At 42.3% G+C, this 27,454-nt stretch overlaps 1 protein-coding gene across 3 annotated transcripts in view; it reads right to left on the bottom strand.

The window, feature by feature from the left end:
* The window catches only part of PLCG2 (phospholipase C gamma 2), a 57,904-nt gene extending 34,739 nt beyond the window's left edge, over positions 1-23,165 (bottom strand). Inside the window, exons 1-6 of one of the 3 annotated variants that reach the window (XM_004944258.5) lie at positions 22,152-22,304; positions 20,951-21,043; positions 18,379-18,619; positions 5,345-5,485; positions 2,831-2,924; positions 1,822-1,869 (exon numbers count right to left, since the gene is read on the bottom strand). In XM_004944258.5, coding sequence (XP_004944315.2) covers positions 1,822-1,869; positions 2,831-2,924; positions 5,345-5,485; positions 18,379-18,619; positions 20,951-20,977 — 551 coding nt within the window. In that variant the 5' untranslated portion in view covers positions 20,978-21,043; positions 22,152-22,304. Of the gene's footprint in view, positions 1-1,821; positions 1,870-2,830; positions 2,925-5,344; positions 5,486-18,378; positions 18,620-20,950; positions 21,044-22,151; positions 22,305-23,041 lie in introns of those variants that run through there. The other 2 variants (XM_025154285.3, XM_040707174.2) reach the window with 2 other exon arrangements.
* Between the last annotated feature and the right edge of the window lie 4,289 nt (positions 23,166-27,454).

Genomic DNA, 27,454 nt, shown 5'->3' with positions numbered 1-27,454 from the left:
AGCTCATACCCCTTTCCTGAAATTCTCTAAATGCATGAGTCACCTACCAGGAGAACAAAGAACTGCGCTCTCCACCTGCAAGCCCCCTTGAACCTCAGCAGACTGCCTTGTAGTGATGAAACAACCCTTAAGAACCAAGTGAAACCTCTTCAGCAGGCATACTGTCAGCTACAGCTTCTATACCTTAACATTTGCTTTTGCTTCATGATCTCCCCCCAGACGCCTCAATTGTGAGCTAGTTCTACAGAATGCACCAGGAGGTGTAAGCCAGCATCCAGTCAAGGCCCTTCACTGTTCTGGGCAGTTTTGAAAACACCATTCCTCAAACTGTGTCTTGGTTCACACCAAAGCCAGCTGCACAACGCCACAGGCTGCCTGCAGAAGGGTGTTATTTCCTGCAGTAACAGTCTTATTCACACAATGAACAAATCACACTTTATTGTGTTTTAAGGAAAAGGTCTAAATGAGAGGAAACACATGTTCTTTTCCAGACTTAGAAAAGAAATGAACATTACAAAGAGCAAAATCATGGTAATGTAATATATATGGAAGAAAAATGGTTAATGTTCTTCCCAGTGTTCCACATGTTCTGGCAACTTTAACCAGAAGTGTGCAGCTGAATTCATTTAGTAAGTCCCTTTTGTTGTGCAAAAGCTGCAAACCTACTGCACACACTGAGCTGAAACAAGGTCCTCAAACTCAAACATATGAAGCAACACAGCACATGGGAACCTACAGCACATGGGAACCTACAGCCCATGGCACTTTTTTCACATGAGAAGCGTCAGTGATGCTTTGGCCTATCTGAATATGTGGCAAAGACACAAACCTGGGTATCTAGCCCAACTGCACAAAAATTTCACTCAACACAGCAAGACTTCAGAAAGCAGAACAAAACAAACAACCCAAAAAAAAAAAAAACCAAAAACAACGTACAACCAAAGATTTTTGTCCTTTTTCCAAATAACTAAGTTAGTTTCTCTCTGTAGCTATCATCAAAAGTGTCTTTGGTCTCCCACTGTTAAAGGAACTTTTTCCCACAATATTACCCTGTCACAACAATGTCCCTCCTCTCCCCCAGTACACTCATCAAGTATTCTGTTATCTCTTCTTCCTCTAAATACTCTGTTTTGTTCTTGTCTCAGCTCTGACCCCCTGCAGGAAAGAGCTCATGTTATTGCTTGGGATAGCCCTATCTCTGGATGGATCCGACACTGCTGCCTCAATTATTTTCAAGCCAGATACCACACACACTGATCATGGTCTGAAACCAGGTAAGGCTAATCATTTTAACACTGACCCCGGATCTTTAGCAGCCCATGCTGAACTCTCCTTACACAGTTTGATTGTTCCAGGTGCCCAAGAAGGCTTTTAAAAGCTGGGTTTGGTCCATCTACAATAGATCATAGTCACTCCAGCACTCCTAGCAGCAAGTCTGCACAGGAAAACTAACAGCAGGCTATGCAAACCATGCTGCTGGGGTTTAAGTTGGCTATTAAAGGGTAAAGATCTCTGTAAAGCAAGCAACCTACTTGGGGACTGGGGGAAGGCAATTGCCTTTCTTTATTCTAGCAAAGTAATTCTAGGCCAAAAGCAAAAGCCTTTATTTCGCATCATTTGTTTCCTCATATCACACATAGGAATGTACTGTTGCATTTAGCAGAAGGCAAAACTCAAGTTGTTAAATGAGCAAATATCATTTCAAGGGTTGTCATACTTGTCATCTCTGGTGAAGAAATATTTATTTCTCTTCGCTGTATGTCAGGGCCTGCAATAAAAGTTCATTAAAAACAAACTGAACATAAAGAGAGAGTTTCTTACCTATTTCTTCTAGTCTGATCAACAGAATAGATTTGCTTTCTCAGCCAGCTTGGGGAAAAGGAGGAAAAATGGGGGAAAAATAGATTTAATCTGAGAACAATAATGAAAATGTAACAAATGAAATATCAAAATCTGGAGATGAAATTCAAGAGAAGCATTTAAAAATCAGAAAATGCACGTCTTTTGATAAAGCAAAAATATTTTCAGCACAGCATCTAAGCTTTCAATCAGTTTTGTGACTGTATTTGTAAATATATACTTTTTTACTACTTAGTACTTCATTTTAAAGCCAGGCAAACAATACAGGAAAGGGAAGGGTGTGCACAGCACAAAAGAATGAACAAACAGAAACTATAAACATGTAACTTGCTACAGTGGGCCAAGACTTCAGCTAACCCAAAGAGTTGCTCGACCAAGTCAATGATTTATGCCAGCTGAGGCTCCTGACTCAAAGTTCTGTTAACATGCATAAAAATTAAAAGCAGGGGGAAGGGAGGAACAGCTTAGGGAATTTTTAAGAAAAGCCTCGTTGGAATGCATGTAAGCTTTAGCTGCCCAGCAAAATACTGTTAGCAGTATTAATAGTAAATGTCTAAACACACACAACTGATCTATGACCAACTGATCCTGACACAGGAGCTGCAACACACACATCTACCAGATCAAGCCTGTTGTAACTGCACAATGTGAATTTCCCAAGAACTCAGATCAGATGGCCTTGAGATTTCATTCAGAGACCTTGTGTGTGTGTGTGTGTGTGTGTGTCTGTGGCATACAGAACAAAGTATAATGCAAGTCCACAACAGTGATTCCAGAACACACATGCAGAAAAATATGCATGGAGAATTTCCATCTAACTTTTTTCCATCATCAACTAACTGGAAAGTTGTTGTTTCTTAAGGTAACTGGCAAGCACCACTGGCTGCACCTTAAAAACTTCTCTCTGGTTCTCTCCTTTAAATTCCAAAGAAATGTTAAGTCTCACAAAGTGAAAAAAATGTCTGCATACCTCTCCGTGATTGCAGGTGTGGGAGCTCTCATGACCTCTTGATACAAGATATTCAAGCCACACAACCATTTATCAGCATCACCTTTAGAATCAGCTGGAAAAAAAAAATGCTGTGAGAAAGTAGGACATGACTTATAAAATCTGGCCAAACCCCAGTATATAGAGCTGCAGGTCAACCTTTCTTCTTGATAAATCTCATTGCATAGCTTCATGTTGCTAATTCTAGAGCTAATAATATACAGCATAAATTTGGGGGTGACAAGGTTAATCCTAGCAGCTCTGTCTTTTAAGAGGAGAACAGCTCTCTGCCTCATTTGACATGACCACTTGGTAATGTTTGAACACAACAGAAGATCGTGGACTGCCTTCTGGATTCAGCTTTCCCTGGCAAATACCAATTAAACTGAAATCAATCTGGGGGGGGGGCATTGAATGAGACGCTATCTTTACAGCTTTCAGTTGGGCAAAGTCTAATACACCTTAGAATGCTGGTTCTGAACCAGCATGATGGCATTCTTCAATTAAACCAGTTCTGACAAAACTGGGAGCTCTAATCGGTGCAGATTCTTTAACTGCCTTCAAAGAAAAACAGTTTCTCAAAGTATGAAGATTAACTTTTATCTAAACACAGTTTCAAACAAAATGAATGCTTTATCCCCTGGGATGAAGCCAGAGCCCAGCCTCAGTTCCCTATGGAAATGCTTTTCAATTAGTTACAATTTCGGAAATAACACCCACTAACAGTGACAAACCAGTTCTTCTCCCAAGGCAATTCTGGCCTTTATGACAGCCACCATTCCCTTCTAAGTAGCAACTATTCAATACAGTTTAAAGAAACCAAGACAAAGCCTTAGCAAGGAAAAGGATTTCTCTCTTACTTGAAAGTCATATCAGTCATACTGTTATGCAGTTCAGCATTAGGACACCATGCCTCAAGGTACTGAGTGCTTTCCAAATACTAACAGAAACCCGGGTCTGAAAAACTGCCACAGAGGAGGTCTGTGTGGAGTGTTAGAGGAAACCAATATGAGGTACCTGGACCCGATGTACTTAAGCACAGCTGCTTATGCTAACTTCTCAGACCTCATCCAAAAATGGTAAAATGATCTGGAGTTAAATCTCTATTACACAGGATTTGTCACAAGCAAAGCCTCTGTCACAAGCACAACCTTTGGAGCACATCAATTGGAAAGGTTTCCAGAGCTGTGATCTATAAGCACTTAATTCTCAGACACACGTGAAAGCTCTGTTAGCTTACTTGGAGTATATAGTTTCTATAATTAAAAAAATGATCATTGAATAAAAAGGAAGGTACTGTTAGTGTTACAGTGCTTAGGAAAGCACTCCTCTTTTCTCCTATTAAGATTTTGCAGCAACTTTGATGAATGAAATGGGCAGGCATGTTTCTGCACGGGCAGGACAGAGAGAACTACTGCTGTGAATAAACTGCCAGCATGATTCTAAAGTGAGTTCAATTACAAACTTTTCAGAATAGAATCTCTTCACAAACTCCATCAGTCAGAAAGCATATTCAGCCTGCACTATAAAAACCAATATCCTTTTTCATTTCAAAATCTTTGATTTTGCCATCCTAAATAATCTCACCTGAAATAAGAAGTGCTCCAAGCCTTACCCGAGATACAGGATGCACCATTTCTTTATTTCCCATCAATCTCTTCACTTTAAATTTAACATCTTCCAATTTTATTTGTGGTCCCCTAATCCTTCTTTAGAAGAGGTTTAGTATTACCAAGTAACTCGCACCCACACAAACTAGAACTTCATTTTCAAATTAGCCTGCTCACACATAATAGGAAAGTTTCTGTGATACAGACTTAGTCTAACTCTATGGATACTGTTTCCAGAATCATTTGGCCATACTGAAAATGCCAGGGCAATATTTTGCTCTCATCTTTAACCAGCCAGATCCTTTGCTGACTTTAAAGAGGACAACATCATCCCTGCTCTTCAGCACTGAAAACTTTACAAGAGAGATTTAACCATCAAAAGTTTTCCTTGCTACAGATGATTGAGCACATCAGAAACTATGCTAAAAACCTCTGCTATATCTGTCACTGTGACCTCGGGAAGTGATATGTTAATAGAAACATGTACTAAGAGACATGTTATTTATTAGCACTTTAACAGTAGTTGTCTTCTGATAAACAACAAGCACAAAAGTTCCTAAAACACACGGAGGTTTTGGCCATTACAGTGCAAGACAGACCATGGCAACTGACTCACGTACGACATCCACAAATTATACAACTGTTCTGTTTAGACAATATAAGGAAAAGTCTCATACAATGCACTTTGACAGCAAAACATTACAAATGCGTCAGTTCACAGATGTTTAGGGGCCAAATAAAAGGTTCCAGGTTTTGAGCGTTCGGTGCACTCCTGAACTGCAGAAGTCAAAAATCGTAATATTCTTTGCATTACTATTCATCAGTGTATTTGACTGTTCAGCAGTTAGGTTGAAGGAGGAAAAAAATGAAAAAAAAAAAAGTTTACCTGCTAAACTTAAGGTATTGAGGACAAACTGGGTACCATAAAAAATAGTGAAGCAGTGTTCTTCTCTGTGTTTTGCTTTGCATCGTTCAAAGTCCTTTGAATTCTTTCCTGGGCGAATTTCTTTGATTTCCATCAGATCCACTGAAAGGAAACAACAGTCAGTCAGTCGTCAGAACTGCACTCACCTTCCTGCACAGCCTGAAACAGCAAGACAAAGAACTCAAAACGTGTATATGGTTATAGATGGCTATGTTGACAAGAAAGGCAAATTGCACCAGCTTGGAATCCACAACTGAATGACTCAGTGTATTACTGACCAGAAGACAACAGCAGGGAAAGACCAAAAGAAGAAGAAGAACTCCTGTTCTTATCATATGACTATCACTGACTATCAATGGACAAAGCTTATACATATAGGCCCTTTGGGGCATAGAAGACATGTGGAAGACATAGAAGACAAATGGAATTTATGTTGAACAAGAAATTTCTGACTGCCAACTGTTCAGAGACAGAAGAATGATACAGGTTCTAATTTACCTATTTAAAAAGTATGCACCACATCTTGAAAGTCAGCTGGCTTCAGTACACTCACTAGCACTTGTAAGAACATATTAATCAAGTGTATCTGGTGCCCTCCAGAAAGTAAAGAGAAAATGCAGCCTAATAATTAAAGCATTTACAAGCCTTTTCCCAGCCATCTCCAAACAGATATCTGTCATTCAACGTAAGCTGTTGTAGCACCTTTAGCTTGATTATGGCATAGCCAAGTGGGAACAATGCATAAGCATGCACTTTCTCAAGTCAGCTCCCTTTTTGTTCAGCCTTTGCTATAATGCCTGCATAAGAGCAGTGAGACAGCACTGAAATAGAAATATGTGTAGTCTCAAGATAAGATACTTATTAAAAAACTGAGGAAGTGGTTTGTTCTGCCTGTGAACCAAACAAGTGGCTCTTCCCACTTCTGGACAATCTTGAGTTATGAGCTGCAGAATGAAGAGTGAACAGAAACATTTAATAGCTGTTCTTGAAATGTGTTTATCAAACCTAGCAAGATCCAAGGAAAATAACTGAGGGTTTCTGTTCGTGCACTTAAGAATTCCATAATATAAAAAAAGCAAGTTTTAACTGAACACTTCATCACAGTTATTAACAGATAATGAAAAAGAAGCTCAGCTGCCAGCAGGGTGGAGGAGCTGAACATTGGTTAAAGCTTTGGCCCATTATCACTGGGTTTCTATGAAGCCAGTGTGAAAAGGAGGGGGACAAAAGCAAAGACATCCACCAGCAGAATGCTGATAATGAAACATTCATTTATTAATTCATTTTTTTATTCTTTACAAAGTATCCTAGGCCAAACTTCCCCCCTAACACTCCTTATTCTTTGACATTAAACAACTTTTCTTGAGAAAACAAGACCTTAAATGTCAACCTAAATTGTCCTTATGACACAAGCATCTCTCTTGAACTTATTTTTCCTAGCATAATACCTTCAAGATAGAGCGCAGCTAATGTCTCAACCTCTTCAGTCACTCTTTCGAACTACTAGATCACCTCCTAATATCTGGATGGACAAGAGCCCTAACTTTAAGTGTAATCTTCTAAAATAAATTCATGATATAACCATAAATGATCCACAACCAGAAGCTCTTACTGATGACTCAGATCTTCTGACAGTCTCACCTAGATCCCCAGCAGTGTACCTGGATACGCATCCCAAAATGCCAGCATCTGGAAAAGGTAGGCTAAGCCCAGTCACATTCATCACTCAGGATGCAAAGAAAGAAAGTACTTTAGTGGCCACAATATACAGCATGGGACTGTACACCACGCTGGCTCATGCTGATAATACACAAGAACAACACCAGGTACGTTTTCTTTCCCTTCAACCAACAAATCTCTGCTGAGAAGCACAGTTTTAACTTGAAAGCAAAGTGCACCTTTCATTTCATGCTCCCATAAATCCATGCAGACAAAACACCATGCTACAAAGAGCCCCTCAAAGCATAACCTATGAGCAGCGATAGAACAGTTTCACAATCTGCACTGCTGTTGTCATTTCAAGTGGCTCTTACCTCACCCAGACCTCTGAAACAAACACGCAGCCTTGCTTAATGTCTTCCCTCAGTTACATATGCACTCACTACACTCCTTTGCTTTGCATTACAACCTTTCAGCCCTACCATTCCACTCTCTCGTGTGAATGTATGTGTATATACATATATGCACAAGGATATTTGCATACACAGCTTTCACAGTGGTACTGCTAATCTTACATTCTTCTTTTACTCACACTGCTTTAAGGACTGGACTATGGGGATAGATGCTGTTAACAATAGAAGAAAATAAATGTAAATTCTTTTTCTTACAAGGGCTAGTAACCAATTTAGAGAAAACTATACCACCCTCTTAATGTGTAGTAACATTATGTGAACAAATTCCAACACTTCAGTAAGGCCTTACAGGAACTATATTGCTCTTATGGGATTTCTCATGTGTTCTTTAGAACAAGCTCAATTAACATGAGTCTATTTCATATTAGTGATAGGGAAGTTGGGAGAAAAAAAATCAGAGGGGCAAAGAGAGAGACACGGATATATCTGGGTCTCAGCTAAACCTTGCTGTTCCCCCCACAGGGGCTAGAGCTGCCAGCACCCTCCACCCAACGCCCACTGCATCCGGAATGGCCAATCCCAGTGATCCAAGAAGGGAACAGCCAGGAAAAGCAGCAACATGTTTCAGACTCAGATTAGTAAACCAACTGTACCAAGTGGCCTGTTACTGTGAACTTATTATAGCACAATCCGTCACCAAACAATTAAAATATTACTTCATGCCTGTGCTACAACTAGCAGCACAGTGCCTTGGACGCTCCATCTTCTTACTGACTTGATCTTATGGAGCCTTTCTTCTTCTCAATCCCACATGCAAATAGCAGAGTCATTTTCTGACCTGGCTTTATGGACAGATATTCCTGGGGCCTAATATATCTGAAAAAAAGCACAGATCTGGACATATGCAGCTTGCACATTGTAAGATTGAGTACAATAGGCTTGCAAGTGCAATTTCCAAGTAACAGTATAAAATTAATGAATTTCCCAAGGAAACAGTTCAAACCAGCTCTGTAGAGGGGCTGACACCCAACAAGATAAGGAGGACACTGTTAATGCAGTCATTAAGATGCCAAAGAGTTAAGAAGCTGAGTGCCACTCAAAAATCCTACAATGCCAGCTCACATTTCATCCATTCTTCTATGTCATTTCTTCTATGGGTTAAAAGAATCTCTCTGGCAGTCTCAGCAGTCCCCTATTGATTCTGACAACTCCCTCAGGTGACTATTTAACCCGACTGGACTCAAAGGCATCCTCAGTTCCCATTCTGTTTCAGGCTCCTATCTGGATATGCATTTTTCACTGTATTTGTGGCAGTTCAACACCTGAAGGAGCTGTATGTCTGTTCTGGATGCTGTGTCTGTTTGGTAAATCAGTTAATTCAATGGATCATTACACCACTACATAGCAACTTTCCAAAGACTGCACAGATTAAACGGCACTGAGCAACCAAGAGTGCCTGTGAGAGCTCTTCACAGCCACAAACTTAAGCACCTTTTGATCCATAACATCGCCACTGATCTTCACTCAAATAACTTGGCAGCAAAAATCATGAATTGCTGTTACCTTTCTTTCAGCTACCCCAGGAAAACAGAACTTGGATTCCACTATAGGAGGTGCAGGAATGACGCAAACAGAACTGCAGAAAACATTACACTGTTGTATATGACAACACTGCTGATCATTCCAGGTACGCTTGAAACAGGAACAAACCAGTACTGCTACCCAAAGGGAACGGTTTGCCTCCTGCCAGCCCTAGCACTCACATATCATTCATTGCTTGCAGGAAGCACAACTGCTCAGTGGCCAAGCAGATAACTGCGCGAAGGAACTGTGCTTAAAAATCAGCCAATGCTAACAGTAGAACTGCAATACGTTGGAAGTGACCATGTAAGGTCACATTAAGAAGGCATGCTTTAATACAATAAATGCATTATTTACTTCATTAGGTATTTTCAACGACAGTCCCCAGAAGTCTAGGGGGAAACTACTGGCAATGTTTCAGAAGGGAAAATAAGAGATTCTGATCATCCAAACAGCACAGACCCAGACACAAGGCTGGGCATTCTCTGTACGAATATCTTTGCATTTTTATGTGTATGTACAGTAATGTTCTGCACAAGCATTTCAGAACCAGTTTTTAGAATCCACATCTTTTCAACAATTTGCATTACAAAATATTCTAAAGAAGGTTTCATTTCAGAAAGGCAGAAACTACCTCCTTCCAGATAGGCAATGTGCAAATGAGCCCCCATTGAATGAAGAAGGCCTTCAGTATCCTTTTGCAAATGGATTTCACTGTGGTTTGTGAGGACAATGACTTTGGTCTTGGTTTTGCAGAATTAAAGATTAACCACATAAGGTGTGTCTCCTGTTTTATTCAAAACAGCAGTGAAACACTGCACAGTTCTAAAGAGAAAAAAGTGAGGCTGCTCTCACAGAAGGGCAGCCATTTGAAGGAAGAAAGCTGAAGCACGTGAGTACAGAAGTGGTATGCAAAGTGATTCAGAACACACAAACAGTGAAATTGAATACAACATGCAGTGGCCCAAGGAATTACAGCTAAGTCACAGGAGTATCTGAAAGCACAGTTTACAAGGATGCAACATGAGAAATGGTATGGTGGGTCTTGGCACAGCACCTGAGTACTTTCCCAAAGGGTCCTCTTGTCACACAGAGCCACCATCTACAGAAACAATGAATTACCATCCAACCAATGATAGCTACACCTTATGAATTAACAACTCCTCGCTGGACTGCTCAGCAGAGCAGCAACATGTTACAGCTCTTCTCAGTTTGATGGGCTCTGAATGCAAAGGGCTACAGACCTCAAATGGCTGTTGGCTTCATATTAAAAAGAAAAAGGCACCTTCAGAAAATGAGAAAAAAATATACACGTGCCCATAAAAGTTGACATTCTACTCCCTCAAACAAAACAAAAAGGTTGCCATGCAAAACTTTGACTTTGGGAATAATATACTGGAGTACCTACATCTCCCACTCACTCTGATCAACCCTATAGCAGTGCTCTGGTCTGCAAAGATCACCAGGCTGGATCCCCATTTCACTGGCCAGCCACGACAGGAACTCTGGTCTTTGTAAGCTAGCATTAAACACCACAAAACCGAGTTGCTGAAAAATGATTTGAAAACAGCTGAAGGCTAAAACACATTCGTTTTTTTCACTTGACCACAGAAACCATGGTCTAAATTCTCAGTTGGAGGCTTACACGAAGATCCCCTGGGTAAGAACAGAAACACATCAGTTTCAACTTAGGAAAAGGTGAATTTTAATATCCTTTTGAAATGATACTCCTCAAGGAGCAAGAAGCAGATTCACTTTTGCAGTGACATTTTGTTCTTAACAGCTTTTAGAATGCAAAATAGAAGGAAAATGACAGAATATGATTCTGGAGCATTCAGTGGGAGTTATGTTTGTTCCTACTGTTTACTTATTACTACATGGCTGAAAGAGTACAGAAGTTTAGACAGAAAAAAATAACGACAACTGAAAATTAGCAAGATGAAGCCTAACATTAAAGCCAAAAGAAGCATTTCACACTTCTTTGCAGAATATGCTGATATTCACTACTTCACCCAGAAAGGTAGAGAGGCTATAAATGTTTAGACCATTTTCTCCAAAGAGAAAGATATAAAGGTTTTCCACAACAGAAAAAGTTCTCATTGACATTCAAATGTTACCAATTAAATGACTGAGCAAATTAACTTGGTGAAGAACAAAGAAATCCCTCAACTGTGGTTAAGAATGTGAGCTACTTCCATAAACAGCACCTTAGGTTCTTGCTGGTCTGACAGCTGACAGGATGCTCAGAACCAAAACGCGCTCCCTTTGGCACATCATTTTAGCAGGGATACTAAAAGCAAATTCAGCAAAATTTGACTTCAGGGACAACATGCTGCAGGTTGAAATTCACGAAGTACAAGAATAAAGATCTAAATAAATAAATACCTTGTTAGTTAGAACAGCACCATCTGTGGCAGCGTACATAAGCTCGCCATTCTATTAGTTACACATCCCTGCATTTCACCTCAACCTGTAAATCGCACTTGGCCTGATCTGCTCCAGTTATCTACATGACTACATTATAGATGCACTGCTGCTTCAGGGAGCGTTGATCATTATCCAGGTGCAGCATTCTGCAGAAATGCGGTTTCTACTTGGCAGTGTAACAACACCTGAAAACAAACACAGTGCAGTCCTGCAGATAAGGAAGAAACAGAGCAGTACTCACAGGTCTAAACTCTGTGTACAACATGAATTTACTGAGTTAGTTCTCTGTTTCTTTCATTCCCTTTCTTAATACATCCCTGAAATATGAGAGACCTCTTAAAAATCCATAACATGAAATGAGCAGCTCATGTTAATTCTAAAATCAAGTGTTATTCACTGTCAGTCTTACGTGTTCATTAAAAATGAGAAAGGCATAAGGTATTCCTGTTACATTAATATACATCTAGACTGAAGATATGTTACACTGAAGTACATCATTAGTTACAAAAGCCTCAGTTTCAACAGGCTTTATTCCTGCGCTTCACAAGTTTGCCATGGTGGTGTCATGAACATCTCAGAGCATAAATTCTCCTAGCTATGAATCATCATTTCACACAAGGATTGATGGAGGAGCATGCAGAAACTCCCATGTTTTCCAGTGACTAACCAGACTCCAGCTGCCACAAACTTTCCCCTTAAAGCACTTCCCATCAGTAAAGAACAAAATACCCATTCCAGCTCACCTTTCAGAAGACCTACAACTTGCCAAGTACTTGCTACACCAACTTAGATACCATAACCTCTTTGTGCCTTAGTTTATTCACGTGCATCTAAGTACATACATCATGACACAACGAAATACTGGAAGCTTTATTTGGTAGCACTGAATACACTTCAAGTCAGCAAACGCCAGGTGCTGGACCCCAAACCTGTCTCTTGGCAGAACAATGACTTCAGCAGTTCTCACTCCTGGTCGCCCTTTCCTTCCTCTCTGCTTTTCACAGCTGTTGAGAAGTTCCCTGCGCTGCCACCTCAGCTATGACAGTGCAGCTGCTTGTGGGCCATCTGCTATGCTAGCAAAGACACAGAGCAGCAGGATCACTGACATGGAGGCAGAAGTGACCCCAGAAACCACAGCAATGCACAACATATTTATTGTGTGGTCAGCCTGCAGCAGCTTAAAGAGGACAGAGCTTAAAGAGCAGCACAGGCATGACTGAGGGGCCACCACACAGACCCACACACTGCTGTAAAGGGCTTAAATGCTACACAACCACACGGCAGAACTACAGGAAGTGACATGCTGAGCATCACATCGCAATAATGTCACAGCTTCACAGTCATGCACACAGCATACAGAAATTAGCGTTTGCCAGAAAAGAACCATTACAAATTAAATAAGCAAATCAATTCCCTCCATACCAGGAAACTGGAACTTCATTTTCTGATGTGTTGATAACACAAACATTAGTTTAGCTCTGTTCCGGTCACCAAGATCAGTACTTCTGAAATTGCATATCCATAAACTCAGCCACAGGCCATTAAAACCTATGGGTACATGTTCCATGGGCATGTCATACTGGGTCTCATTCAGGGCACATGTATTAATACCACATTGTAATACACAAAGCACAACAGGAAAAAGAAGTAAATACATAAAAGACTCGAGGGCTTTTGCCCTCATTGTCACCAGAAGTTAAAGCAATGCTTGGCCACCAATGGCCTGGTAACTTAGGACTGAGAGCTCCAATATTCTGAGCCCAACCAGCAGTCCCATAGCCCACCTAGCAAACATTATCCTTGCAGTTCAAAACAATGGAGGACAACGCAGAATAAAAATGAATGCCTTTGAGAAGTAGAATGCAGAAGAAAAAGCCCCGACATTTTGTAGCCAGTACCTACAAGTGTTTCCCTGAGATGACTGCAGAGCTATGAGGGCACCTACAACATCTCTCTGTACAGAACTATAGCAAGATGACAAAAAAAGTCCAAGCATGGGTGAACATAGTGATATCTAGCACAGATCTCTTCCCCTCAGCTTTTTGCATAGCTCTCTGCAGACCCATGTAAGGAATACCATGTCACTGGCATTCATTTTATATATTAATGAAATCTTGCTGGCCAAACATCTGTGATTACAGCTCTTCTAAAAGGTGCATTGCTCACTTCTATCTATTTCGGTTTTGCTCAAGGGGTTCATTGATCCAAGTGAATCCAGGAAAGGCATGTGTAAGATGACAAAGAATGGCAGCACTAGGAACCTTCTTGGCCTCTACTAAACCTAGAAAACTTTGGGTCAGGCAACTCCACTCTTTCCCTTGCTGACCCTTCCCCTTTCATTTAAAATTCAACTTGATGCTTCCAAAGAATGTAAGATATGGACAAATTGTATTTATTTTTTCTTGAAAGGTGCTCATGTTTGAAGAGACTAATACTCCGCAGGCTATAAAGAAAAGAAAGTCATCTCACCTAATCCGTGTTTGGTCCTACAACGTGTTACATTTTCCTGCAGCAAAATCACAGTAAACCCAAAAAAAAGAAGTCTCACAAGAGGATCTGAGCTTTCATACACAGAGAAGAGCCCACAGCAAGCCTGATTAGCTTGGACAAGCTCAACAGCTACACTGTCCTCACGAAAACTGAGCCATCACTTAAAAACTTCCTTGGCTTGAACAATTCTTGGCTGCACAGTCATGCAGGACAGAAAGTCTGCACACACACAGGTTGTCCATGGCGTTAAGATGACCGCAAATGGGCAGCTCCTTCCCCTCCCTTACAAGTGGGTAGGAAGGACTGACACTAAAAGGAGAGGCAATATAAGAGCCTCCTTCAAGGGAAACAGTGAGGTTACAATGCGGTGTGCTTTGCACAGCCTGATCTGTAGAGCTAGAACAAAGCACCAGCTGAAACAGGACTTTGTGCTTGCAAAATTAAGAAGCTGTGTAGCACCATTCAGCTCCAACACAACTCTCAAGCTAAAAAAATTTTTAAAAAGTTACCAAGACCCTCAGATGCTCTGTTAAGTAAGAGAATTTCCATGACACGTATCAGTTGAAAAATTGGCTCCCTGATCTACTATTGGAATAGCATATCCTACTAAAAGGACACTGATAACCTGCGCTATTTTGCACAGGGGACCATACGGAGATTTCGCACCAGTTCCTTTTTGTTAGAAAATCTCTTTTGTATATGGTGACCCAACTCCTTCAGATGGCCAGTGGAAAATCTCCAATACTCCAGCACTGCACAGTCTAAGCCACACAGCAAAGAAGAATGCTTAAACCAGGTTTCCTTGCCTTTGTATATCATCGCTCGTTACCACCGCGAAGGCTTGGAACCAGGAGTTTTATAAAGAAGAGTATCTCCATCTTAACCTACTCAGCAAGAGTAACACACCTACAAGGAGTGGGAAACAGCTCTGACTTTAGCAGCACTTCCACAGAATCATAGAATAGTTTGAGTGGAAAGGGACCTTTAAAGGTTATCTAGTCCAACTCCTCTGCAATGAACAGGAACATCTATAGCTAGATCAGGCTGCTCGAAGCCCAGTCCATGCTGAACATGAAGGCTGATAGCTTTCTCTGCAGGTAATGCAATTAAAAACACACAGAACTACCACAGGGTTGTCTAAACGTTTCTATCAGCATAGCAAATCCTATATCTCCCTTGAACAGACCTATTTAATCCAAATAAAAGTAGCTGCCTTATCGTAAGCGTGAGGCTTAACTTAAATCCCTTCCAAAACAACACTAACCAAACTGAAAAAGGCCCTTGTAATAACCTGAGGGTTCACCCACAACAAGCACTGAGCAGAATCACCTCCACTCATTTATGCAGTTATTTCCAAGATCCACCACTGCAGACAAACATCCCATACACAGTGACACATTAAATGATTACTGTATCTATCCATACCATGCTCTCCTGGCCTGCTACAGTTACCGTACTACTCTCACCCTTAATAAATACCAGTTCTTATTGGAGTGCAGCACGTGGAAATAGCAACCGTTAAAATTCACATCACAAAAACTCTGTATTGAAAAGCACTACTCAGTATTAAAGCACGGGATACTGAACAACAGAACTGGACATCTTAATTCCATGCCCTTTGCCACTAAATATACGTATACATTGCAAACGTGCAAGGTTTTTTTTATTCTTCACGAAGTCAACACAATTCAACAGTGAATATTTGGGGTCATTTATATGTACATTTATATATACACAAGTGGAAACAATTTTTCTCTTAGCATAAAATTGGTTGTATTGTTTTAGTACAGCTCCAGAGAAATAAAAACTTTAATTCCCCCTATCACTGGTATTCAAGAAGCCCACACATTAAATTACTAAATACATGGAAAGTACAAATCCATAAATATTCCAATTTCCAAGGGAAAAAAAAAGGAAGCCTGAGCCTCAGTCAAAAGAAGCAATAGCAAATTTACTTTAAAAAAAAAAAAAAAGAAGAAAAAAAAAAAAGAGATTTCCTTCCTCTTCAGCAGAAACACTGTCAGCAAGTTAAAGCTGCAGTGACTTTCTTTTCAAGTAGATAGAACCTTTCCAACAGTTCACATCATTTTCTGAAGCAATGCCTGCAAAATAATTCTGAGGGTTAGGGAAGGTTCTTTGATTTTTAAGCTAAATAAGTATAAATAATATTGTGCATATTTGTGCAAATGACATACTTTCAGTAGGTCTGCTCTCAGATCTGAAGTTTCCATTGCTGTAAAGGTCATTTACATGTTGCCAAATTAAAATAACTGCTATAGACTGGAACTTTCAGGGAGAGAGGCAGATGGCCTTTGGATAAATTGCAGCTCTACAGCTGAATTCCCTGTTCTGGTAATGAGTGCCAGTGTGTCTGGAGGCAAGTCATTACCCTGCTGGATTACCCAGGTGTCAGAGTCAAACATAATATTCACCCTCTCTTTAAAGAGTCAACATCTCTGTGTAGAGCTAGTGATTTAATTGATGGGAGGTAGTACTACACACACACCTCTTTAGGTCTGGCTACTTTGTGCAAATGGCTGCAGTGTCTTTACTTCCATGATCCCATGATACTTTTGCCAGAGGACTCTAAGGCCTCATTCACCCACTACATGGGCATTTCCTAATTTGTTCTAACCCATGCATGACCCTAGCTTTTATTTACCAAGTACGTTCAAGCCATGCTCTCATAACTGAATTACTCCTTCATGTAGGACTCGGTTTTCAGCACGCCTCATTCCAGGATCTAAGCATATCAGAACTACTAAAGTACTTGCATTCACACTCATAATTATAGGAAGGGATAATTACCCTCATTTTACATGAGTAACTGAGGCACAGCAAGACAGTTAATTAACGCTAATGAACATTTCCAGACCCGTTTGCTTTTTCCCAGAACACTACATACGAGCACATTTTCACTACCAATGACAAAAACTATTCTCATGACAACCAGCCTTTCCTTCCGATAGTTTTCCTGTGGCAAATCCAGGCCATGCAAGGAACCAGACAGGAGCCAGCAGAAACAGTAGCAAGTAGAAATCTAATGCTTGCAAGCAGCACCAAGTGAAGTTGCACAGACAATCCAAAAGTCACATATGTTCTTAGCGCTTGTCTTCGCAACCTTACAGACTGATGCACTTTTAGCTTACTGTAAATTTAGCAAAAAAAAGAAGTTTCTAAAAATCCACAAATCAATAACCAAACCTCATTCCCCTTCTCCCCAGTTGCTCTCACATTACAATATAATTTCCCACCCACACATACACCTCCACATCTATGACCTCTTCCCTCACCCCAGTTTAATTTAGTCTCAGTTTCCCTCATGTTCTCAACCCCTCTTCCTTCTCTCAGGTCTGGACTAATTTGTTTCTCACTGAGCTTTGTCTCTTCTCAGTAAGTTCTAGTCTCACCTCTGAGATTCCCCAGGCTATACTTAATTTCTTACTACAGTACATCTGTGCAGCCTTCACAATTTTCCGCCTCCAAACTCCAACTTCTTATCACAATTTCAATTCCTAAAACTCCCAGCTTCTCGTATTATCTGAGGCTGAGCAGTAAATGATTCTGGCAATTCAGACAAACAATTCAATTCCTTCACTGAAGGCATTTAGCAGCTGCATAGTAAAATCATGCCCACAACAGAATAAAAAAGAAAAATGAATAGTTACCATGTAGTCATATGCAAACGCTGTAGTTACATTATAACAATGGGAGTTGCAAGAATCCCAGAACCTGCAGGCTGAGCTTGGTTGATATCAGCCTTGTTCAGTAAGAACTGGAAATTAGTCTCACTTTATTTTATACCACGGCTTTTGCAGTCCTATGTAGCTACAAACCCCACTTTTATTTCCCCACCTAATTATAGACAGTTTAGATATCAGCCAGAGGCGCTGTCAACTCAGGACCTTCAAACCATCCCTTATACCCCACGCCTCCACCCCCCTAAGTCACTGGTACTTTCCAACAATGGTCCTAAATAATGATTCCTACCCTGATATGGCAAATTCCTCAAGAAAACAAATTTTAATCCAGTTTCCTCCCATTTGGAGCCTTTTCTTTTGGAGAAAGAAGAGCTAAAGAAGTACTGATGATGTTAAGCTACAAGACCTCTTGAGCTTAACGATGGAAAAGAGCTGTCACTCAGAGAAACACAAGCACCATCATACTCAAGGATGAAATCTTGGAGAGCAGGATTTAGAGAAAAAGCATGTTAACCATATATATGCATAGCATTCGTTATCTAACTAACGAGCTGCGGAAGATTCTTCACCAGCACTGCGACTATTCAGCACATTCTTGGCAAATTACCAAACTCTTCTTAGCCAAAAGCTTAATCGTGTTAATAAAGCCTCACTAAATAAATATTTGACAATTACATTCATTTATTAGTAACTCCGAGTTCACGGACACTTTGAAAATACTCACAGAAACCTTCGATCTTGTCAGCTGTCTTGCTCCAGGCTACCTGCCTGGTTTCCATTATAACCTGAATAGTCCTTCTTTCTAGACTACTCTTCTTAATACTGAATACTGTCATAACAGTTCCCAGCTCCAATGTCCTTTTGATCTGGCTTTTCTCATACTCCGGCAGCTCTCCATAATCTACGCTCTTTCGAGGCATTTTCTTAGGTTTCTTTTTCAATCCAATTGTATGGTTTTCACTGTGCTAAAAAGAAAAAAAGAAAGAAAGGAGAAAAAAAAATAATCAGTATTTAAGACAGTATTTTTATTCCTTTAAAACCACATTTTTTTAAATTAAAGATACTGGTAGATCCATGTGTAGAATAGACTCCTTTAAACAAAGCTCAAACCCTGACTATATTTATCTTGATTTGATGGCTTCAGGAATCTCATAAGACATTCAAAAAGTATCACTTCAAGCCTAAGATCCTTTCAAGTATCAGATCAGCTTTTAGTTACCATTGTATAGCAAGTAACATACCAGTAAGTCTTTGCTCATGGACATTTTTCTATTTGACAAAGGTAGAACTAGCTGTTTTCAGTCATTCCTATCCAAGTTTCTCTATTGTTTTAGGGTATTTGTAGATTTGTGTGCCATAAAAACTCTGTGAGTTCTATGTCATGCTGGAAGTTAAATCTTCAGTTCTTGATTGAAACTGAGGGCGATTTAATTTCTGGAACTATAAAAAATATCCAGAAATCGATTTTGTCCTTAGTATTAACAATCAAAACATCAGTGTGGAAAGTGACATTTGCAACATCTGAAGCACAATCAAAACCTTTTTCCTCTCCCCTCACTGTTTATTATTATTATATTCACAGTACCAACTTCAGACAGTCAAAATGCTGCGCCCATGGTGAACTGCATCAGGTTTGCTGTCCTCCTTGCCTTAACACAGAAGCATTAATTTACTGCTTGAAGAGAATTCCAAAAATCTAACAGCTAATTACAAGCTTGATTAGTGCTCAGCAGGATTATTTACAAACAGAAAGCCCTAAAACCTGCTCTATCATCCATATACAAAGAAGTGATACCATTTTTGCCCAAGCAGCAGGAGCTGTTGCCACACATTTCCCAATGACTCCCCGTAATTTCACCCCTGGGCAGGACAGGTCTAAGTGTCCTGCTGGATTTGCCCTCTGCCACAGCATCTCTGCTGTTCTCCTCCCATCTCCTCAGCCCACCACTCTCCATCACAGTTTCAGTTTCTGCACTGATAACTAATTTGTCCATGTCACTTCTCGCTTCCCCTTGGTAACTTCTTCCAACCCTCCTCCCCCTCTCCCCATGTCAGTCTCCTGACCTGAGCTTCACTAAGGAGCTCTCTTTTCTGCTCTCTCGTTAATACCACAAAGCTGTCTTTCAGTGTGGGCCACCAACCACTTTCAGTCCCATCTGTCAGACTCTGAAGCGGTCCAGTGCAATCTTTCCAATCTCTTTTTAAATTCTATAACTTCAATGAACACTGGGGTGGGTTTTTTTTTAGGCTCTTAGAGGAGTAAACACGAGGCCCTTCTTACCTGAAAAGAGGCCTCTTCTGCTTTGCCTGCATGGAACCTAAAGTCCATCTAGTGTTTTGCAAAGAGTTACACAGATAATACTGTGTTTAATTAGCTTGCTACTATATGAGAAAAGGGTACTCCATTGTCCTACTAGTACTTAAAAAATACACATATGCCAATCCTTCAACTGAGACTTCTGGACAACTTTTAAGGATTGTACACAACGGCAGATTTCAGTCAGAACGTGACTGATGCTTTCTGACTCCCTGGGACAAATCAGCTTATCACCAAAATCATCACCAGTTTGCATCCAGCAATTTAGCCATAGTCGTCTAGCTACAGTGACTTACAACATCAAAAATACAAGGAGAACAGAAATACAATAAAAAAAGAAGAGCCTTTGAAAAGCACATTGTTTTGCAGCTGTAAAATGAAATGTGTCTTAAAACAACGTGAAAAGGAATTTCTGAACATAGTAATTTAATAAAAGGCAGTGAAGCAGTTTTTGAGAGATCAGCCCCTCAGTACAAAGGAACTGCCTCTCAGAGGTGGCTTCTTAAGCAGCTTCCGCTGAATATAATAAACTGGACTTCCTCTTTTAAAGTAGCTCTTTCTTTAAAAAAGAAAGTGAACACTGCTTTTAGCCTACCTAAAATCTTAAGCTAGAAGCCAGGCTTTTAACTCACTGTGAAACAACACTGTGGCCGAGGACACCGACTTCATCAGTAAGAAGGGGCAAAAAACATCATAGCACTTCATCAACTTAACCAACCATTCCCTTATTGTCTGTTTACCTGTTCCGTAATTTAGAACAACCACCACAGAGGGCTTCCTAACAGTGGAACACACCACACCTCCCAGAAGAGCTAATGGAAGCGCCTGATACCAGACCTAACCTTCTCACCATTAAGAGGCTTCCTAGACTCCTAAGTGTGTGCCCTTCAGCCTTGTTACAGCCTTCACTGCACAACAACGTGAATCTACAGTATTTCTATCCAGCAGAACTCCATTATAACCCTCATCAACACAGTACCTGGTTGCCTCTGAAGCAGCGGACCATGAGCTAGAAGACACCGCTGTGCAAAGCAGAAGCACCGCTGCTCTCCTACAGAAAAGTTCCCAAAGCCTAAAGCAGAAAGAAAGGAAGGTCCAAATGATTCAATGAGTGATCTGGTAGTCACATAACATATAAGATCTGGTTTAGCACAGACACCAGCGTATGACTCCTTCCCTGCAATTGTAGGCACCACAGGAGCAAAACTTCAATGCTGTCCTGTATCAAAAGCAGAATCGGCATCACCCGTTACTTTTTGTGTCGTGACACAACAGTAATTTCTACACTGTCTTTTAGTGAAGAGCCTGAACACTTTGTACCAACAAGTCAGAAAGACCCACTGCAAGGAGCCAAGTGAACAGAGACACGGAGAAAGATGTTCTTGGTGCTATCCAAGAACCTGCATATTTAGTGTTAGTTTGCTGCAGTACTTCTCAATTTCAAAACCAAGCCCTTATCTGAAGATCAGGCTACAATTCCTACCGTACAGACATCTGATAGAACAGAGAGAGAAAGAGCTGCAGGCAGGCGAAAGTACAGCAGGTTGGCAACGGACATTTCAGATGAGCACAGCTGAACCACTCCTGAGCCGCAGGACGCCGCAGGTGCCTTCCCTGCACACAAAGGTTGCTCAAAAAGCGGAATCTGAAGGCAGACTCGCCCCAGTTTCTACACGTTCCCATGAGCTCCGGGCGCTGCCGTCCCCATTCTGCACGCGTCGCTGCACCCTCTGCCCCCAGCCCTGCCTCAGGACAGCACCTCACCCAACCGGGCACGGCACCACCGGCAACACCGCCTCGCTAACAATTAATAACAACCAACAGACGGCTGTTTGCACGGAGCTTTGCCGAGCAAGGGGGAACCGAAGCGCTCGGCCACACGGGACACCTGCTAGGGACCAAACGCCGGCCCAGGCTGCGGCCCTCAGCCCCGAGCCGAGCCGTGCATGGCGCTGGGCTTCTTCCCCCTCCAGCAGCCCGGCCAGCAGCGGTGACAGCCAACCGCGAGGTGCCGGACGGCGCGGCCCCTCGGCGAGCCCACAGAATGCTCGCCCCCTTCCCCCTCAGCCCCTCGCGCGCCTCCCGCCGAGCACAGCCCCTCGCGGCAGCTTCCCTCCCCGCCCTCCTCCCGCTGCCCACGATGCCCCGCACACAGCCGGCTGGCCGCCCTGCAGCCTCACCTCCGCCGGCCGCGCGGACGACGCGGCGCCGGGCGCTGCCGGTGTCAGCACGGTGGGGTGAGGGGGTGATGGTGATGGTGGTGGCGGTGGTGGTGGTGGCGGCGTCGCCGCGCCCGGCCGCGTCTCTCCGGGGCTCTCACTTCTGCTTCTGCCGTACCCGGGAAGGGACGGGCCACGTGACCCCGGCGGCCACCTCCTGGTGCGCGGGGCGGGCGGCGCTGTCCGCGCGGGTTCCCGTCCGCCGGCGCCTCCGTCCCTTCAGCGCCCGCGAGGCGGGTGCCGTCCCGCTTCCCTGCTGCCTGCTCCCTCAGGGCGCCGGTTGTTCCCCCACAGCCGCCTTCTGAGGTGGGAGAGAGCCGCCGTGGCCCTGTGTGAAGCCCCCGTGAGGAGCAGCGGTGGGCTTCCTTCAGGGATCATCAACCTAAGCACCAAATAAACGATGGCACGGTATCGTGGGTGGGTGGCTTTAGGTCAAAGGCTTAAAATTCACTGAATAGGACCCACGGCCACGGCCATTACATCACAACAACCTCAGCTTATGGCCTGATCGGTTTTGACTAATAATTTTACCCTCTGCACAGAGGAATTACTGAAAAAGCCTAGTATCTGGAATGAGGTAGTGACAAGTCCTACAGCAAACACCAGGAGCAATGCTACCTTGCTGCATAGGTCAGAAAGGACCAAAAATATTCATTGTATCCAGCAAAGCTGCCAGGAGAATTTTGGGAAACTCTTCCCAAAGGCATCTAGCAAACACTTGTCATAGTTAAAAGCACCCACGACAGATGAGGACCAGAAGTATGACTCTGAGGAGTGGGACTCCTCAGGACCGGAAACTGAAGAGTGCACGCGAAACCACCACAAAAAGAAGGAAGCCCAAAACCTTGTACCTTTGCTCTCTGAATCCCAGTCATCAAATCCAGTGTTAATGTGGATATGTTGGCAGTGAATCTCAGCCCCGGCAGCCCCTCCAGGTTCTGCTTCATGAGGCTCAGTACCAGCATGCTCCTCACCAGTCATACGGCATCGCTTCAGCACAGGAACTACCCTTGAGCAACCCACAAGCCACACAGGCACGGAGTTGACCATCTTTCTGATAGTCAGTCTTTGCTGCAGAAGTGAAGCAGCACTGCAAAATATAGCAGCCTTATGTCCAGATGTGCTTCAGTGTGGTTGGACTTCAGCGTTGTCCTGGAAGGAAGATTAAACCTACCAGCTCCCAGCATCTCTTGTGCAACCTCAGGCTTCACTGATAAGACTCTCTTACGGTTGTGTGAAAGAAAATACACCTGTAGAAGGAAATCATATCTGCAGTGGAGTTTGTAACATGGAATCTTGTAAATTGCGGGCTGTAACAAAACCTTAGCCATATAAATGGGGTGAGCAGTTCTTCAAAAAGACACGATAAAAAAATAGTGGCTTCTGGAAACATCGGCCGTTGCTCAGCGCACCCAGGAGCATGAGAACTTGGCTGCCCTCACAGTCAGAAGAGAAGATTAAAAGTCTCTGTCATAATCCTGCCATCCGACTGTAAGACTTTTACACTTCAGTCATAAATACCTCAAAAAGGGCATTGACACTGACACTTTTTAATTACAGTATCGAAAAGTTCAGCCCTATCTTATTGCCTTATTTGGTGCTGAAGTGTTGATTACTTCCCCTTAAGAATAAGCAGGGCATCAAAGAGGATCACAGGCCTGGCCAGGCGGCCTCCTGCACACAATAAATAATGGTCACAAAACTAGTGCCAACTACTACAGGAGCCACAAAGAAAATAAAGCTTTTGTGCAGAGGACAGAAGTTGAATAGTTTTATCCCATCAGTTCCCATTTGGAAGAAAAATTAAAGAGCCCTTAGCAGGAGGAACTTGGAGGATATTGTCCACCTGTAGCTGCACGACTTCCTGAGCAGCCACCTTCAGGCATGTTCACTGACAGCTGCAACAGCCTCAGCTTGGTGGAATTTGGGCTCCTGGCAAAGTGCTTTTCTCATGAAAAGTGTTCTGGTGCTCCCTTGGCTCCATTCTTCAAATATTTTCATTTTTAACTTTGGTAAATTATTGTCACCATCACAGTATCGCAAATAATAAAGTAACTATTGATTTAAGGCAAACTGAAGTAGCTAGCAACAAGCTGACAGGAAGGAAGGGAGGTCATAGCTCTGGCTGGCCTGCTGCCTGCTGCTACATCTGAGCCGTACGATATTCAGCTGCTTCTCGGTTCACTGGCCTTGCCCCTCGTTACTTGCAGGCTCTACGTTTAAAAAATCTTTTGAGAAATGACTGCCCTCTGTCCTCGTACACTTGATACAATAACATCCCTTAGCATTTCTGCAGCGGTTTTCATTTGCAGGTGTCAAATTGTCACTATTTTTTCACATTTCCAAAGGAATTGAGGTGTGGAAAGGGAGGTTTGCAGAGGTCCCCAGCAGCAGCCAGCCTGGGGCAGAGCACATCCCCAAGCTTCACACCATGACCTGCACTAGAATGGCATTTCCTCACAGCAAAACTCCCTATTCCAGAAGAAAAACTTTCATTTCTCAGAACCATGTTTTTTTAAGGTTCCAGCTTAGCAGAAACTCTGTCATGTGATTTGGGTTGATCGATACAAACCTAAAAGCAGATGTGAAAACATGTGAACTAAGCGTGGGTTTTTTACACACCTGCTAACTCCTTGCTTGGGCTGGTTTGGTTGTCTACACAAAACACCACTATACTTATAAGGCCAACAATTACACCTTCAGCTGCAACGTGAGGCACTGCAGATATTTCCTCCACAGCCCTAATGCCAGCAGCTCTTCTCCAGCACCATGAGCAGAGAGAAATTCAGCATTGACAAGGCCTCAGCAGGACATGGAACCACTACAACTTTCCTCCTGTGATTTTTAAGCCACAGGCTGCTGGTCCTGATGGAGAACCATGCTGCAGGAGCAACACTGAGAGCTTCCCATTTTCCTCTCATCCTGCTGAAGCCTTCTTAATGCTGTCTTTGCTGCTGCAGGTGGAAGTCCCTATGGGACCATTAGAAAGACATAGCCCAGTCTTTTTCGTTGTTGTTCTTTCCATGGCTGACTGCAGGGATTTACTATTGGCCAAGGCCTTCCCTCGGGGCACACAGGAAGGGAGGAGAAGTTTCTTGCCTCAGTGCTCACTCATGCAAAGATCAGCTTTAATCTGTCCCACGCTACATCAGAAAAGTTTAGAAGAGCCCTCCAGACAACCAAAGCATTAGCATGAACTGTGGATGAAAAGAGCACATTGCTCCTATTTACAGAGAGGCATGAAATCATGCAAAGCACACGTCAAAATCTCACTGAAATGAAAATATGATTGAAAAGTTCATGAGGTACTTGAGTGATTTTTTTCTGAATAGGGGTAGGATGAGAGAGACCCTGCTGGGATATGCATTGCAGGCGCGTGTGCCTTGGAAGAGCATCCATCTGGTGTATCTCCAGGATCAGCATGGTTGCACAGAATGCAAATCAGACTCGCAACGGCTGTTATCTTTATGCACTGTAGTTATAACTGAGTGAGTCACATAAAAGGGTCAAAACCTTCTGTTCTACTTGCAGTGATAAGCATCTTCTTAACATACAGTGTTAGAGATCTGTACGTCAACAGATCAAGGTGGGAGATGGTACTGAGTGAGCTATGACAGACCCTGGCATGGGGGCCCGGTCTTATTAACATACTTGTTAACAATTTAAAAGAGGAAATAAATGAAGGAGAAAATGTAGATAATGTATCTACTAATGACTAAAAACCTGAATAAACTGACACTCTTGCTTGTCAGTGTCTGCAGTGTGCTCTGCTCGCTTACACTGCAACCTGTGCAACTTCACTGGGGCTCGTGTACCCGTGCTGACTCAATTTAACTTTGCCTCTTCAGAAGAGCCTCTGCAAAGGACTCATTTTTCAGAAATTCAGGCACATATCACCCATTACGTGACACGCTCCATTTCCCAAATCTATGTTTTCATACGTTGGTAGAGTCATATTATTTCACATACATTAAAAACCACGTGTAAGAAGCCTCCTGCACCTCCCAGCAGGTTTTACTGGGGCTACAAATTCATACACTTTGCGATACATCCGTAAGTACCAACTGTATCAACACCTTCTCAATCAACAACATTTGACTGAAAAATCTGAGTTTATATGTTGTGTAAACTCTTTTAAGAGCAAATACTACATTTGAACTTTTCCAACAGAGAGAAGAACGTGGAAAATCAGCCTTCTTTCAATGAAATGTTTCTAAGATTTCTAACACGTTGCTCGTGTAACAGAACGCAAATCTGGAACAAGGAAAGAACCTCAGAACGTGAAGCTGCAATTGTTTGTTTAGCCTGATCTCCAAATGGGAATGAATTTGGAATAGCTGGGTTATTTTCCAGTCTTAACAATTCCATGTATACACTCAAAATCTGTTTCCTGCACGTTTTTTTTTCCTTAGATTGCATGTGGCAATTTTAAGATGCTGCTCCCCCTTTGAAGGAAAATGTGTTTTGCATTTCTGTTATCACTAAGACAGTCCTTTTATTCAGGAGCTAAACCACAGGCCATTTTACAGGATGGAACACAATAACTAGAACACAGAGGGCTCTGCCAGGTAATTTAAACCCAACAGTCTTCACTCCAGTGCATTCCTGCCACACACCTGGAATTATTTGACCCCACAGCTGTGAAGGAGAGCTGCCCTGCTGAGTCTCAAAGGCAGCACTACAGAGCTCACCTTTAATCCCGCGCAGAGTAATGAGCGATGTACTGCTGAGATTAGCTAGGCAGTGTCAAATGGAGCTTTCTTCCTCTTTGTACTCTGATTCCACCTGGGTAGAAGCATACTGTTAATAGCCCTTAAGCATACAAAGTCTCTAATCGTGTTTTTACTAGCCTGAGCCTTTTGTTAACACTAAGTGTAATTTAAATAAACCTGCCACTTTTCATGATGCTCTCTTCTCCTTCAGGAGGACAGATTTTGTTACGGCTGTTATTAACAGGAAAAAAAAAGGAAGTTATAAGAAGGAAAGTGGAACATGTGGAGTATGTCACTTTTAACCAGCAGGACTCTCTCTCTTACCATCTTCATGGGCTGAGCTCTTTCATGATGTGTCATTAGCATCGCACATTAATAACTCATTAATAATGCCCGACCTGAGGTAGATGCACCAATTGTAACAGGTTTCTCTTGGGCAGATTTTCAATTCTTTGCTTTCTGCTTTGTTCTGCCTTGGAATTCCCTCCTGCCTTGGAATACCATTCTGCCTTGGAATGCCCTCTCTTCCTGATTTTAAGATGTCTGTAACCT

The sequence above is a fragment of the Gallus gallus genome, chromosome 11 (genome assembly GCF_016699485.2).
Source record: "Gallus gallus isolate bGalGal1 chromosome 11, bGalGal1.mat.broiler.GRCg7b, whole genome shotgun sequence".
In the NCBI taxonomy this organism is placed as follows: domain Eukaryota; kingdom Metazoa; phylum Chordata; class Aves; order Galliformes; family Phasianidae; genus Gallus; species Gallus gallus.
The sequence above is the reverse complement of the archived record's forward strand: the minus strand, read 5'-3'. Positions and strand labels throughout refer to the sequence as shown.